The sequence below is a fragment of the Acinonyx jubatus genome, chromosome A1, assembly GCF_027475565.1.
Source record: "Acinonyx jubatus isolate Ajub_Pintada_27869175 chromosome A1, VMU_Ajub_asm_v1.0, whole genome shotgun sequence".
Classification (NCBI taxonomy): Eukaryota; Metazoa; Chordata; class Mammalia; order Carnivora; family Felidae; genus Acinonyx; species Acinonyx jubatus.
This window is the reverse complement of record NC_069380.1, coordinates 15,520,060-15,537,296: the sequence shown is the minus strand read 5'-3', so window position 1 is coordinate 15,537,296 and position 17,237 is coordinate 15,520,060. Positions and strand designations below refer to the sequence as shown.

Genomic DNA, 17,237 nt, shown 5'->3' with positions numbered 1-17,237 from the left:
GATAGGGTCAGCATCAGAAGTGTAGGACTGAAGTATTCTAGAGACTAGAGTAGCTAGATGTGAACAGCAGACCTTCCAGATGGGAACGGCCACTGGAGGAAAGTCCCAGAGGAGCCTATTAGACTATTCAGACTTTTTCCATATGTAAACTGAGTGTTCTGAGGCTTGGTAAAGCATTTTCAAAAACAATTTTTCATATATATATATATATATATATATTTTTTTTTTTTTTTTCTTTAAGTGCCTGTAATGATGGATGAAGCGCTGGGCTATCTAGAGGAGAGACAGGTATCATGTTTTCTCTTTCAATATGATGTCTCCAATTAAAACCAGACTAGATCACCAACTTGTAGATCCTGGCTAGACCCATGGTGAGAGGCAGTGCCAGCCATGGCCGGGCCGTCAAGGTCACAGGGTCTCCCGTGCTCAGCTTGTTGCCTGCCATGGGCTGTCAGCGAGTAAGCCCGGCACGTGGCTCACTACCTCCAGCAGCAGGTGGGTGAACCCAGAACAAACTGGAAAGCTGACATTACTTATGTACCCTCCCACCCACTTTTATCTTCTTGCCTGATGGTACATTTAAAGTTGAATGTGTATCTTGAGAAACTTAACAGATGGCCATGGGGGAAGGGAGGGGAAAAAAATAGTTACAAACAGAGAGGGAGGGAGGCAAACCATAAGAGACTCTTAGATACTGAGAACAAACTGAGGGTGGATGGGGGTGGGGGAGAGGGGAAGTGGGTGATGGGCACTGAGGAGGGCACCTGTTGCGATGAGCACTGGGTGTTGTATGGAAACCAATTTTACAATATATTTTAAAAAATAATAAAAATAAAAAATAAAACAGCCAAAAAATAAAAATAAAAAGATTGAGTACATCTGCAGACTCTGTGGCAGCACAGTGCTGTTTTTACTTTTGTGACTTTTTAAAAAGACATTTATTTGAAAAAGGCTTACAATTAGAGTGAAATTATTTTTGTTTTTCTTTATTATTCAGAGGAGTTCCCCTCATTTATTTTCTCTTCTTTCCCTGAATAAAGAGAAGAAAAGTAATACGCACCCTTGCTTAATAGCATCAGCTGCTGTTGGAATCTCCTTAGAGACTTTAAGGAAACAAATGGGTTTTGTGGCTAGTTCTTTTTTTTTTTTTTTTTTTTTTAGAAAATTCCTTGTTTTGATTTACATTGGTTTTATGTTTTCTTTGTAAAAGGAACATAGAAGATTCATTGAAAGAGAGGAGGACATGTTGAAAAATTAAATTTAAAGAAAAGAAGGAGAGAGGGGCGCTTGGCTGGCTCAGTCAGTGAAGTGTGCAAATCTTGATCTTGGAGTTGTGAGTTTGAACCCCATGTTGGGTGTAGAGATTACTTAAAAAAAAAAAAAAAAGAAGAAGGAGAAAGGGAGAGAATGGAGCCCTTATTAAATGTGTGGCTTCTGCCTCTTCTATTACATGTGTTCTTTACACCAACCACATAGACTGGGTGTGGGGGTTTTTTGTTTGTTTGTTTTTTTAAATGAGAAAACAGGCCAAAATGTAACTTGCCCAAGGTCATAGGTTGTAGCCTGTCTCCAAAGTGCTCAGCACAGCAAGCACATGGCTGCTCCCACCAGTTTGGTGCAGGGGGACCAGGGCAAGAGCAGGACTCACGGACACTCAGTCAGTGTTTGCTCTCTGCTCTTGCCCAGCATCTCTCTTCCTTTTGGTTCTTGGACTTTTTATTTTATGTGACTTGTGCCCTTACATATCACTCTATAACAACTATTATTTATAACCTTCAAGGACAGCTAAACTATTTTATTGTGGTAGGATTTGGTTAAACTAAATAAATGTCCAGGATTTATATTCCTAGCCTACAGGAAATTGGGAGAAATAGCTACTCAAGTAAACTTAGAGAAAGAAATGAAAGAGCTTGCATCTTGGGTTAGAGGACACGAGAAGTGAGGAAGAAACCCATGAGTTAGTAAGGATTCTTAGCTATTCTTGCCTCCCTCCCCAGCCAAACAAAAGCCAAGCAAATTCATTGCAAATAGCAACATGTTACATAGGATGCCCCTGCCAGTACTTGGGAACAGCAAATAGCAGGAGTGCAGCATGAGGCAGGAGTGATGGGCATCTCTGGGAGTCTCTGCTGTGACAGTTGTCTGTTTTTGCTTATTTTTGACTTATGTAACCCCACTGGGTTTAGAGTAAGGATGTATTCTCCAGAGGGAACAAAGACTGAAAAAAAACCAAACAGTTGTTATTTAAACTCTTTGCAATCTTATCAGAATTCTTGATGGCATTTATGCCACATTGAGGTATTTTATCTTTGCTTCTTGCAGAAGCAAGATCCCACGTTCACGTATGAGGTGATAGTAGTTGATGATGGCAGCAAAGACCAAACTTCAAAGGTAAGTAAACTTGCTTTTAGGATTGTCAGTGGGTAGAAATGCAGAATAGTTTAACAAATGTAAAGTCTTATTTCCGGTCATCAGAGAGTGCTAAAGCTGTGCCAGCACTCTCTGTTGTTACAGTGTGGGTAGTCAGAAAAGCAGAGAGGTTTCACCTATGGAAAGCTGGAAGATAAACCTGCTGTTCTACCACTCCATAAGACCAGGGAAGCTTTGAAGATCATCACATTGGGAGAAAACATGAACAACAACAATTCACCTTGGCCACTGGGACCCTTCTTTGCCTACCAATATATGGTTCCTTTTTTCTTAAGCATCATTTTTTTTCCTTTATACTCCACCTTGCCTTACAGTTTCTAAGCAGTCATGCAAATAGGAAGATGCCTTCATATCTGGCAGTGGGTATCAGATACGTCCTTTGGCATACCTCTATCTGGATTTACCCACAGGAGGTAACAAGTATCTTAGAGTATTATCCTCTCTCATTCCTGCATTCTTAGACCTATAGCTCCTAAGCTGCTAAAAAAAAACCTAAAAGCTGGTCTGCCAGGAGGGCAAACAGCAGATGAGAATAACTTCACACTCTCTATGGCGATGAGGGTCAAAAGGAGAAGGTGTTGGGGCACCTGGCTGGCTCAGTTGGTAGAACATGTGACTCTTGATCTCAGGGTCATGAGTTCAAGCCCCATATTGGGCATGGAGCTTACTTAAAAAAATGAGGGGGAGGGCTGTTGATGAAGATAGGTAATATAGAAAGGCGATGTGGAAAAGCAAAGGGCATGGACCATACTACAATGGGTTGATGACTAAATGAGTGATGAAGAGATGTGTGTAGCAAATACAGATCACTGTTCCACGGCTTTGATTGTAAATCAAAAAATAATGGCAGTTGAGTGAAAAGATTTGGGGGAAATATTCCAGGATATGAGCAACTTCTGTGGGGAGTAAGGTCAGTTGCTGACATGTAAGTAAGTCATTAAGCAGTAAGCGGCAGGGTCAGGGGGAGGATTACAAGTGTGTACCAGTCGATCAACGCATGGGTTTTATTTTCTCAAGCAGCTCATTAGCATAAATAAAGGAGTCAAAATAAGAGACAGCCACTGCCTCTTCTGTTGTTGCCTCTGCAGGAAGGTGAATTGTGACTTCAACCTAGTGGGTTGAAGGAATTCAACAACTCTGGGCCACTAAAATGTACAGTGTGTACAATCTAGTCAGAAGAACAGTGTAACGGAAATAGCAGTATTTAAGCCAAACTCAGAAACCTGGTTTACTGTCTTAGAATCCAAGTTGATATTATTCTGACTTTTATATAATTTGACAGGTAGCTTTTAAATATTGCCAGAAATACGGAAGCGACAAAGTACGAGTGATCACGCTGGTGAAGAATCGTGGGAAAGGCGGAGCTATTAGGATGGTAATACATAGTTTCAGCATTTTAATCTAAAACGTAAACATTTTTTAATAAATTCTTTTGCAGACTAATATGTTTGTTTTCTACAGCTGTCTAATTGAATACCACCATTTCAGGTTAGTGGTGAATTAGTTTTAACAAGAACTTCATATACTTATGTATATATAATGTGATCAAATCTTAAAAATCATGCCATATCTATGATATACTGGGTAATTCAGGAGAATAGGTGTATCTTAATCAAAATTTATAATGTTATCATCTGCCTCTGTGTGTCTTTAATACAGTCACCAGATAATAAGAGTATATGATTTTTTTGCAGTTTATAAAATGCTTTTACATATTAAGGTTTACCTATATGAAGACACTGTGCTTAACATGGTACCTGAACTAAGATAAATCTGATGTGGGTCTATCTTGATGAAATTGGCAGTCTGCTAGAAAAGATGATTATACTGATGAGAGGTACACATGATGTGTTATAGAAATTCCAAAAGGAATAGGTTACTTTCAGCTGAGGCATGTCAGGTAGAAGTCAAGATACTCTGAAGAAAGACCACAAGTCAAGATATGTGGAAGAAAATCCAAATAGTGTCTTAAATGATTTAGAGGTTTATTTTATTTTGCCCCCCCCCCCCAAAAAGAACTCTAAGTACAAGCAGTCCAGGGCTTATTCAGCAACCCCACTGTGTCATCAGAAACTCTGCCTCCTAACTTTTCACTCCCTTTTTCCTCATTCACACAAGGTGACTCCTGGAGTACCTGGGAGCCATTACATCCACATTCCAGATAAGAAGGAGAGGGGCAGAGGGCAAAAGACATATGCTGGCTGGTTTGCCCCCTTTTGGGGAACTTTCCTAGAAGCTCCATCTAAAAATTTACTTAATTGTCATTGGCCAGAACAGTGTCCCAAGGCCACCCCTATTTCCAAGGAAGGCTGAGAAATGTTTTTTCCTCACATTTTCATTCCTGACCTGATGAGACATCCATTAGTAAAACAGAAGGAAAGAATAGATTTTGAGTAGGTAACTATCAGTCTCAAGCACATGTCAAGCAAACTTGACAAAGGAGATACCACTGAAGCCAAACCTCCAGCAATGGTGAAAACTGGCTTCCATTCCACTCGACTGGTCATTTTCAGCTGGACAGTAAATTAGCCACTTCAACATAATTATCACATTTAACCCTCCTCATATTGTCTCATGAGTTAGGTCCTACTTTTCAATTACTTAGTTGAGGGAAGTGACACATAGTAAAGCAACTTACCGAGGTCACAGGGTTATTAATAGTCAGAATGAAGATTTAGATTAGGTTAGTACCCTGAAATCCATACTCTTAACCTAACATCTCTGTTAGTGTGTGGGAAATGTTGAGAGAAGAGCAGCAAGACAGAATTCAGAACTCTTGGAATACATACTAGGAACAGTGAGCTTGCTCTGACTAGGTCATAAGCCACGCAAAGAGGAGAAAAAGAAAATAGGGTTGGTGTAATATCATGGTGGCCTTTAAATCCATCCATTCACTTATTAGAGATACTTAGATGAAAGACAACCATCCTATCCTTAAAGATACCATACTTTAATAGTGTTGTAACGCTGTAATAGAATGGCGCCACTTTCCAGCTGGGAGGAACAGCTGGAGACTTCCCATAGGAGGTAAATTCTGCACAGAATCTTCAAGGAAGACTAGAAATTCTATCCAGGCAAAAGTTGGGGCAGGGAGCTTGCAGAGGAGGGACATGACCAAAGGTATGAGAGAAAGCGCTACAATCATGAACTGCTAGTGGTACATGTGGGTTGACTTTATAGGAGTAAGTTCAAGGGGGTAGGTGGGTTCATATCCTGAACTTTTAGGGTAGGGACTTATAGGCTTTCACCTTTGACAGAGTGACAGTAGCCAGCACAGTAGTGTAAGCAAGGTACAAGTGGATTGTTAATTTGGATTATGATGGTGATGCAGCATCAGAAGAGGAGAGACCAATATGGTAGGGGTGGAGGGCAAAAATGATATAGAATTGTATCAGGTGATCAGGGAGAGGAATAAGTTACCTAAGACCTTGGAGGAGGCCAAGGAGAAGGAGAATGTCATAGAAGGAATGAAACACTGGAGAAGGAGCTGATTTAAAAGACAACTTTAATTGAGTTTGAGCCATATTAAGGTTGAGATACCATGTAGTGGTATCCAGAATAGCCTGGTAGAGAAGATGTGAGTGAGTAGTCCACATGCATCAGATGGTAGTTGAACCCATTAAGTTGGCAAGGTGGAAGGTATAGAGAAAAAGGACAGCTGGAAACCAAGCCTTGGGGAAATGTGGCTCATGAGGAAGAACAGTGCAAGCAGTGAGAAGGGATAGGGTGTGATTGAATGGACAGGAATGGGAAGTGCTAGGATAGGCTACCTTTTCAAGAAGTTTGGTGGTGAAGTGAAGGCCATTGTCGGTAGAGTGGAGAATAGCCAGCATTGAAGAACCTCCTTTAAAAAATAAAATAATATGGGTGTCTTGGTGGCTGAGTTGGTTGAGTGTCTGACTCTTAACTTCTGCTCAGGTCATGATCCCAGGATCATGAGATCAAGTCCCGTGTTAAGCTCTGTGCTGAGCGTAGAGCCTGCTTGAGATTCTCTCTCTCTGTCTCTCTCTCTCTCTGTCTCTCTCCCTCTCCCTCTCCCCCTCCTTCCCTCCTCCCCCTCCCTCTCTCTTTCCCTCCTCCCTCCCTCTCTCCCTCACTCTCTCTCTCCTTCTCTCCCCACTCCCTTTCCCCCCCTGCTCCCCCACCTCTCTCCCCTGGTCATGCTCTCTCTCTTTCTCTAAAATAAAAATTTTTTTAAAAGATAAAATAATAAAGTGGACTAAACAAGATTTAAAGCCAAAGACATTTTCCATAATGTTAAATAATTACCTCCAGTTCACCCTTAACATGTATTGCTGAAATAGTCCTTTGTTGTTTTTTTTTGGTTTTTTTGTCCAGATGTTAAACAAAACATTTTTATTCTGCCTTTTCACCTGTATTCTTTTTTTTTTTTTTTTTTTTTTTTGAGAGAGAGCGAGAGAGAAAAAAGAGAGTGCGAGCAGGGAAGAGGGGCAGAAGGAGAGGGAGAGAGAGGGAGAGAACCTTAAGCAGGCTCCACACTTAGCACAGAGCCTGACTCAGAGCTCGGTCCCACAACCCAGGAATCATGACCTAAGCAGAAATCAAGAGTGGGATGCTCAAAAGACTCAACTACCCAAGCCCCCTCACCTGTATTCTAACTGATATGACTAAAAAAAAATTACAGAAACTAATTAGTGGGCTTATCCCATAGAATAAATGATCAAAGTTTTGTCTACATTTGTATATATCTTATCTATATTCACATACTGTTAAGTAATATCAGAAGCTATATTTCTCCTGTATCAAGCCATACATATATTTATACTTAAGAAACAATGAATTCACTCAAATGGACCATGAATTAAGAGTTGATGTATAGTTTGTTTCCATGTGAAATGTACACTGATAGAGCCATATTTTGCACAAAAGGCCAATCGATTCAGTATTGAGAGGCATAATTTTGCTAAGTGTCAGATGATTCAAATAACATAAAATAGTATTTGGATATATCCATGCTTCCCAAATTTTAGTGACATTCCATATTTCTTTGTTCAACAATTAATTTAAACTGCTTTAGATTCCATAATAAAGAATACTGGGGTGCCTGGGTGGCTCAGTCTGTTAAGCCTCCGACTTTGGCTCAAGTCATGATCTCATGGTTGGTGGGTTCAAGCCCCATGTCAGGCTCTGTGCTGACAGCCCAGAGCCTGGAGCCTGCTTTAGATTCTGTGTCTTCCTTTCTCTCTGCCCCTGGCCTGCTCATTATCTGTCTCTCAAAAATAAACGTTCAAAAAAACAAAGAATACTAAAGATCTATCTGATGGTGGGTTTCACAGCAAGTCTGTATATATTGTATTTGTTCAATCCACTCATAAATATGTTCTTCATATGCTGTCCTAAAGTAGCTCCTGATATGCACACAACACATATATAACATATATGATAGATATTTTACTTTTGTTCTTACTGATGTGGGATATCTTTTATTCATCCAAATCTATATTCCTATCATGGTATATTCCAAAGTAATAGTGGTAGGACCTCACAAAGTTTTTAAAATCATGAACTAGGCATTAGATACATTTGGAAGAATCTTATCAATGTAATTTGTTTTCAGGGAACTTTGGCATCCTGCCATTTCACACCTAGTATTAGATATGAGATTATCTAATATTAGTTATCTTAAGTCAAGCAGAACAAACTGATATGTCATTGGATTTAGCCTTAATTTTAACCAACTTTCTTTTAATTGAAATGTTTAAATACAGGGTATATTCAGTTCTCGAGGAGAAAAGATCCTTATGGCAGATGCCGATGGAGCCACAAAGTTTCCAGATGTTGAGAAATTAGAAAAGGGACTGAATGATCTACAGCCTTGGCCTGTGAGTATGAGAATATAGATTAAATAATCTTCAGTCAAGAACACGGGGAGTCTAAAGTAACATTAAAATGGAATTTACGGGAGTGCCTGGGTGGCTCAGTTGGTTAAGGATCCCGACTCTTGATCTCAGGTCTTGATCTCAGGGTTGTGAGTTCAAGCCCCATGCTGGGTGTGAAGCCTACTTAAAAAACAAAACAAAACAAAACAAAAAAACTAACAAAAAAATGGAATTTACATATAAGTTTAAAAACTGGTGTTTTTTTTGTGTGTGACATTCCTGTATACGGTCCCACAGAAAAGCTAATCATTTTATTTTTTTATTTTTATTTAAAAAAAAATTTTTTTTTTTCAACGTTTATTTATTTTTTGGGACAGAGAGAGACAGACCATGAACGGGGGAGGGGCAGAGAGAGAGGGAGACACAGAATCAGAAGCAGGCTCCAGGCTCTGAGCCATCAGCCCAGAGCCTGACGCGGGGCTCGAACCCATGGACCGCAAGATCGTGACCTGGCTGAAGTCGGACGCTTAACCGACTGCGCCACCCAGGCGCCCCGTAATCATTTTATTATAAACATTCACTGATGGTCTGAGATTTACTTAACAATTACTTATTTAATATTCTGGCCATATCACTCCATTTTCAATCCCTTCTATCAGAGTTTCAATATTTATTATCTATATATTCAGCTAAGGCTTTTATTTAAAAGCATAGATGGAGCCTCCCAGGTAAAGATGTGAAATGAAACTGGATCACAGAGACTTGGTTTTGATGAAACAGACCTAAGCAGGAACCACTCAGTAAAGATCATGTGCACCTTCATGACATAGTTTCAAAAAGTAGAGATAGACTTTTATTCAGCATTTGAGATTCATCCATATTGCTATGTTTATCAATAATTTGTTCCTTTTAATTGCTCAGCAGTATTCCATTGCTTGGGTGTATGACAGTTTGTTTATCCATTCAACTGCTGAAGGACATTTGGGTTGTTTCCAGCATTTGGCAATTACGAATAAAGCAGGTATCAACGTTTCATTAAAAAAAAAAAAAAAAAAGTGGAAGTTAAAGAAAGAAAACTCCTGGTGCCATTTCCACTCTTTATTTTTTTTTTTTTAATTTTTTTTTTAATGTTTATTTATTTTTGAGACAGAGAGAGACAGAGCATGAACGGGGGAGGGTCAGAGAGAGGGAGACACAGAATCTGAACAGGCTCCAGGCTCTGAGCTGTCAGCACAGTGCCCGACGCAGGGCTTGAACTCATGGACTGCGAGATCATGACCCGAGCCGAAGTCGGCCGCTTAACCGACTGAGCCACCCAGTCGCCCCCCATTTCCACTCTTTAAAGGCCATTTAGATATATTGAAAATAAAAAAAATAAATATATATATATATATATATTGAAAAAAATAAATAAAAATAAAGGCCATTTAGAGAAAGACGAATTTACCACATTCTGAGCTTTTTACCAAATAGTCCCAACCTGGAAAGAATCAGACTGAGACATTGAATAAGCACCCTGGGACAACATTAATCAGTACACCTACCTGCTATCACACAGTATCCCAGGATTTCAATAGCAGCAAGAAAAACTGCTAGGGCTTGCCAGTTTCAGGGCTTCAAGCTCAGTTAGGGCACAGATCCATGTGATTAGACCCCTTCCTCAGTGGAGTGTATCCTCGTACAGGACATGGCAAAATCTCACAATAACAAAGAACCCATATAACCCACCAAAGCTACACTGAGCTCTAAGGGAGCTCCCTCCTTCCCCCAGGTGTAATATTCAGGCCTTGAAGCTCTAGTTCAGAGGGGAAAACCAGGGGCTACCAAAGGTAGAAGTACAGGTTTCCCCTGCTATCCAGAAGCAGAGTGTTCTCATTCGTAAGCCCAGATGGCATAAAGCAAAGAAGCAATTACCATTAATTCATGTGGAAAATTTTTTTGAATGTTCCCTGACCCAAAAAATAACCTCCCTTAGGCTTTTCTGACACCTTAAGACACAGCTACTGTCAGTCTTTTATAAAAGCAACATGGCCTAACAAGAACTTTTGAAAAGCGGGGGATACCTGTGTATCAAGGAAAATTCCCTTGTACTGTACGAGTGCTACCCATGTTAGTCACGACAAAATGAAATAAATGTCAGCTATACCAACATATTACTATAGAAAAAAAAAGTTTCATACCAAAGTATTTTTGCTGAACAAATAATGAAAATAATTCAGCAACACAGGCATTTGAAAGAGTGAGGACAAAACAGAATGATATTGAAAGAGACGCCACAGAAAACTTTCATAAATTTAATACCCTCATGATTGTCAAGAGGATTGTCCTAGTTCTCCCCGGTTCTCCCCTAGTCCTTCCCAGAGAACTGACAAAGATTTGGTAAATGTTTCTAATGCATTATGCCTCTAGCTTGGGGGAGCCATGAGTGGGAGGGAGGATGGAAGATGTCAGGTTGTTTACAGCTGACTTTGTGTCATTCTACGTAGGGCAAAGAAAAGTTAAGTAATTTAGCCAAAGTTAGAGGGTGAACCAAACAATAAACAGGAGAAAAATCTGAACCTTCTGTGAATCCCAATTCCCTTTATACAACTGTGAAAAGGAAAGGAGTTCTGATGCCATCCTTTTCATTATCATAAGCTAATTTACTGCATTGTTACTGTAAATATCGAGTTTTAAAGAATGAAAGCATTTGATGATGATTAAACTTTTAATTCACAGCCTTGGTCTACAGCACCTCACAATATGTCTAATTATTTAAGAGTATATCACAATTCACTTGAATGAATTTGAACTCAGTTTATTAAGAATTTTAATCAATATGCATCATATATCTCTTTTTGAAGGAGGCAGAGAAGTGACAAAGTTCTAAAATCCACTGTCTGGATCAACTCAGTAATTATTATTTTTGAATTGAGATGCTGTCTACTCATAATTATGGCAAAACTCATAAACAGTCGGGCATTACTCAGAAAACTTGTACTCTGAAGCTAACATTCATAGAGGAATTAGAAGAAATCTTCATTATCTAATTCAGAGGTTGGCAGACCTCTTCTGTAAAGGCCCACAGAGTGAATATTTTCAGCTTCAAAGCCATACAGTGTCTGTTGCTACTCAACCCTGACTGTAGCACAAAAGCAGACCTAGATAATACATAATTGAATGACCATGCCTGTGTTCCAGTAAAACTTTATTTACAAAACCAAGCAGCAGGCCAGATTTGGGCCACAGCCTATAGATTACAGACCCTTGGGCTAATTCAGTCATTTATCTAGTATTGGAAACTTTTTATAATTACCAAGTGATCTTTTAGTCTTTGCTTGCATAGCTGTAGTGATGCCCAAACAGCCCATGTATCTCAACTCAGTTACAGAGTTCCTTTTTGCATTAAATGCAAATATGCCTCCTTTTGATATCCCCTTTGGTTGGTTCTGTTTTTCATAGCTACACAAAATAGTCTACTTCTCCTTTGTGACAGCCTTTTGGAGAGTTAAAGCGATTTCCATGTGTCTTCTCTATTCTAAGCTGTCAATAGTTCTTCCAGTTTTCAAACAGCATATTTCTTTTTGTTATCATCCTGGTCATTTTCCACTGAAGATGCTTCAGTTAGCATGGATCTGGTTATACTGCATTTACATTGTTACCTCATGTAGCCAACTCTTTCATATGCAGTGCCATTGCCATTGAACCTTGTCTCCCTATCCTCAAACTGGCACAGTTATTTTTGTTTCTGTGTTTCTTTTGCCTTGTTTTATTTAGGAACAGAAGTGTGGCTCTTTATTAAACATCAGCATATTTGATTTCTGTTTCTTAGGATGTAGGGCTTTTTTTCCATCTTTAATGAAATTGCCGTTCCCTTCTCAATTAAGTCACAAATCTGATAAGCGTGGCTTGCATATATTCCCTTGAGCCCAAATAAAAATTGACTAGAATTTTCAGAACTAGTTCTGAAAATAATGAAACAAGAACATGGGTTTCAAAGTAGTGAAGTCCTGTTATGACCACATGACTAACCCACTAGATACTAACCCACTAGTACTAATCTACTAGACAATAGTTAAATGTCTTTTACACCATTGTGTTGACTCTCCAGAACATTTGTAATGGCTTCTAATGTTTTTTCAGTTGATTTTATTTTTAATTGCAACAAAAAGAAATTAACTACTACTTTGTACTTTTAATTCCTCTTAGAGTTCTGGTCAGATTATTCTTAATGAATTTAGAAAAGTTGCTTGCAATTTCTTCTCTGAAGAAGGTCTTTTAAGGTTTTAAATTAAATATATGTAATTTAGGTAGAGTTTTGTGTAACACACAAATAAAATAGGATTTACATTTAGTTCCAAATACTTTATCTATATATCTTTTTTCTTTAAGTGCAAAGCTTTTATCCTAGCTTTTCAATTTCTTTTTTTTTCCTTTTTTTTAAAATTTTTTTTTTAATTTACATCCAAATTAGTTAGCATATAGTGCAACAATGATTTCAGGAATAGATTTCTTAATGCCCCTTACCCATTTAGCTCATCCCCCGTCCCACAACCCCTCCAATAACCCTCTGTTTGTTCTCCATATTTAAGAGTCTCTTATGTTTTGTCCCCCTCCCTGTTTTTATATTATTTTTGTTTCCCTTCCCATATGTTCATCTGTTTGGTCTCTTAAAGTCCTCATATGAGTGAAGTCATATGATATTTGTCTTTCTCTGACTGACTAATTTCGCTTAGCATAATACCCTCCAGTTCCATCCACATAGTTGCAAATGGCAAGATTTCATTCTTTTTGATTGCTGAGTAATACTCCATCATGTGTGTTTGTGTGTGTGTGTGTGTGTGTGTATGCGCGCGCGCACGCACGTGTGTGTGTATATATACACATCACATCTTCTTTAGCCATTCATCCATCGATGGACATTGGGCTCTTTCCATACTTTGTTGATAGTGCTGTCAACATTGGGGTGCATGTGTCCCTTCGAAACAGCACACCTGTATCCCTTGGATAAATACCTAGTAGTGCAATTGCTAGATTGTAGGGTAGTTCTATTTTTAATTTTTTGAGGAAGCCCCATACTGTTTTCCAGCTGGCTGCACCAGCTAGCATTCCCACCAGCAGTGCAAGAGAGGTCCTCTTTCTCCACATCCTCACCAACATCTGTTGTGGCCTGAGTTGTTAATGTTAGCCATTCTGACAGGTGGTATCTCATTGTGATTTTGATCTGTATTTCCCTGATGATGAGTGATATTGAACGTTTTTTTCATGTGTCAGTTGGCCATCTGGATGTCTTCTTTGGAGAAGTGTCTATTCATGTCTTTTGCCCATGTCTTCACTGGATTATTTGTTTTTTGGGGGTTGACTTTGAGAAGTTCTTTATAGATTTTGGATACTAACCCTTTATCTGATATGTCGTTTGCAAATATCTTCTCCCATTCCGTTGCTTGCCTTTTAGTTTTGCTGATTGTCTCCTTTGCTGTGCAGAAGCTTTTTATTTTGATGAGGTCCCAGTAGTTCATTTTTGGTTTTGTTACCCTTTCCTCCAGAGACGTGTTGAGTTAGAAATTGCTGCGGCCAAGATGAAAGAGGTTTTTGCCTGCTTTGTCCTCGAGGATTCTGATGGCTTCTTGTCTTACATTTAGGTCTTTCATCCATTTTGAGTTTATTTTTGGGTATGGTGTAAGAAAGTGGTCCAGGTTCATTCTTCTGCATGTTGCTGTCCAGTTTTCCCAGCACCACTTGCTGAAGAGACTGTCTTTACTCCATTGGATAATCTTTCCTGTCTTGTCAAAGATTAGTTGGCCATATGTTTGTGGGTCCATATCTGGGTTCTCTATTCTGTTCCATTGATCTGAGTGTCTGTTCTTGTGCCAGTACCATACTGTCTTGATGATTACAGCTTTGTCATATAGCTTGAAGTCTGGGATTGTGATGCCTCCTGCTTTGGTTTTCTTTTTCAAGATTGCTTTGGCTATTTGGCTCCAGCTTTTCAATTTCTTAACCAGTAATTATGTTACCTCTTTTAATAAAATATACTTGGGTTTGCAATAATTTTTCTAAGCCAAAATAGATGATGGTCACTTGTTTAGTTGCTTAACTATTCACAATAGAATCAAAACTTCCTGAACAGGTAAAATAGATGACAAAAAGTCTGCATTCTATTAACCATAGAGTCATTCCTCAGGCCACGACTTGGATCTTAAATTCTCATTTAGACACAGTTTCAACAAACTTAGTTTTTAGGTTTTGAAGGGCACAAATGATTAAAGGTAACATATGAAAGAGATATGGAGTAAAACTGCATTGACAAAAACTATAGGGGCAGATATTAATCACCACCACCGCCACCACCCCATGCCCAAACACACCCTTCAGTCTGGAGCAATTGCTACCTAGTGGCCCTGAATGTTCCTTTGTCTTCAATTCAGTAGTCCTGGGCCAAAATGTGGGTTTGGTACACCAAAACTTCATATATGTATACATGGTTTGGCTTTTTCATTAAACAGGAATGTGACAATTATTATTTCCCTTTTTTTTTTTTTTTTTCTTGTGACCATGGGCAGGTTCAAGAGCCTGTTATGTTTGTGTCACCCTCTCAGATGACCAAGCATGCAAAAGAGATCCCTGAACTTCCCAAATCATTTGTTTTATAGACCCAGCATTCTTGTGAGATCTTTTTGAAAATCAAACAAGGGAGAAAAGAAAAATTAAGAAGATAGTTTTGAAAATGTAAAAAGAGGAAGAGTATATGTAATTGACCTTTCAGGACAGTCTGTCTCAGCAGATCACAAAGTATGTTTCCCACACCTTTGAAGGACAAGAGCTGCCTATCAAAGCAGGTATATAATGCCAACCAACCTGGCTTGAAAGTGGATATCTCTTAAGTACAGAGAAAGCAAAACTTTTTCTCTAAAGGACCAGAGGGTAAATATTTTAGGCTCCGTAGACCACATGTGGTCCCTGTTGCAATACTCTTTTTTTAACAACACTTGAAAAATCATTCTTGCTCATAGGTCATGAAAAAACAGGTAGCAGGCTGTTTTTGGCCCACAAATCATGGTTTGCCAACCTTGTTCTAGAAGATTGAAATCTTGATGTTAACCATAATTTTTGCTGACCACATAAAATTTTCATAAGTTTAATATCCTCATGATTGTCAAGAGAAGATATCCTAATTTAAAAGGAGGAAAATAATTAGGCATCTTTTGTTGCCAAATTTATTTGTTGAGTGTGCAGTTTGATACAGTATTTTTATAGAACAAGTTAAAAGTAAGAATCAAAGGTTTGGGTGCCTGGGTGGCTCAGTTCGTTGTCCAACTCTTGATTTTGGCTTGGGTCACGGTCTCCTGGTTCATCGGTTTGAGCCCTGAATCAAGTTCCAAAGTGGCAGTGTGGAGCCTGCATGGGATTCTCTGTCTCCCTCTCTTTCTGCCCTTCCCCCATTCATGATCCCTCTCTTTCAAAATAAATAAATAAAATTAAAAAAAAAAAAATCAAGGAGTGCCTGGGTGGCTCAGTCGGTTCAGCGTCTGACTTCAGCTCAGGTCATGATCTCATGGCCCGTGAGTTTGAGCCCGTGTCAGGCTCTGTGCTGACAGCCTGGAGCCTGAAGCCTGCTTCGGATTCTGTGTCTCCCTCTCTCTCTGCCCCTTTCCCACTCACACTGTGTCTCTTTCTCCCAAAAATAAATAAACATTGAAAAAAAAATTTTTTTAATAATAATCGAAAGGTTTAAATAATTCACATCCATTGATCCAGTAATACATATCTCTTAACCCAGCTTTGAGAAACTTATCTTAAGGAAATAATTAAGAATGTGTATAAAAACAAATTTTCAAGGATTTTGGCTTATTTTTTATTATAGCAGTGTTTTTTAAAGAGAAGGAAAACTTAGAAACAATTTTAAGTGTTCAATATTACTTTACACAGGTTAAATTCATTATAGTAAAGGATGCTATTCATTGTATACTCCTAGGTGAAAAAAAATTTTTTTGAGACGGAGAGCATGAGCATGTGCCCAAGTGCGGGAGGGGCAAAAGGAGAGGGAAAAAGAGAGAATCTTCAGCAGGCTCCATGCTCAGTGCAGAGCCTGATGCGGACTCCATCTCAGGACCATGAGGTCATGACCTGAGATGAAATCAAGAGTCAGATACTTAACCCACTGAGCCACCCAGCCACCCCCAAAAAATAAATTTTAAACATCTGGATTTATATAGATAGCTAGAGTTATATCTAGTTACCTACCTATAGAATTGTCTGTGGATAGTAGAATTATGGATATCTTTTCAAATTTTTATATTTCTTTAATTTTATTGTTTATTTTTAACAATGAAACTTTATTGCTTTTGAGGAAAATGGGTATAGGATTTTTTTAATTTTTTAATAAATACAAATTTTTCTAAACTCAGTACTTTGCTTTATATGCTGAGTTTTCCATTTCTGCCCATATTGGATGAATACGACTGATTTCATCATAAATTGTTTCAACTTCATTTCTTTTTTTTTTTTTTTTTTTCAACGTTTATTTATTTTTGGGACAGAGAGAGACAGAGCATGAACGGGGGAGGGGCAGAGAGAGAGGGAGACACAGAATCGGAAACAGGCTCCAGGCTCCGAGCCGTCAGCCCAGAGCCCGACGCGGGGCTCGAACTCACGGACCGCGAGATCGTGACCTGGCTGAAGTCGGACGCTTAACCGACTGCGCCACCCAGGCACCCCTCAACTTCATTTCTATATATCTATCTCATTTGGAGTCACGTTTGCCTCATGGAGTACCTGTGCCAATTTCCATTTCCACTTCAGTAGGTTTCTTAATTTGGGGTTCAGAATTCAAATGCACCTAGGTTCAAATTCCATGTGACCTTGGACAAGTTAATCCATCCACCTCATTTTCCTCACCACTGACATATGGACAGTAAGCCTATGGACAGTGATGGTCAGTGGGCTTTGCACTGACATCTCAGAGCCTGCTTGGAATTCTCTCTCCCA

The 17,237-nt window shown here is 39.0% G+C and overlaps 1 protein-coding gene across 3 annotated transcripts in view; it reads left to right on the top strand.

The window, feature by feature from the left end:
* ALG5 (ALG5 dolichyl-phosphate beta-glucosyltransferase) overlaps positions 1 to 17,237 on the top strand; it is a 43,106-nt gene that overhangs the window by 4,798 nt on the left and 21,071 nt on the right. For all 3 annotated transcript variants that reach the window (XM_027064710.2, XM_027064709.2, XM_027064711.2), the window contains 4 exons: positions 242 to 288; positions 2,323 to 2,391; positions 3,713 to 3,805; positions 8,160 to 8,273. In XM_027064710.2, coding sequence (XP_026920511.1) covers positions 242 to 288; positions 2,323 to 2,391; positions 3,713 to 3,805; positions 8,160 to 8,273 — 323 coding nt within the window. The remainder of the gene's footprint in view (positions 1 to 241; positions 289 to 2,322; positions 2,392 to 3,712; positions 3,806 to 8,159; positions 8,274 to 17,237) is intronic.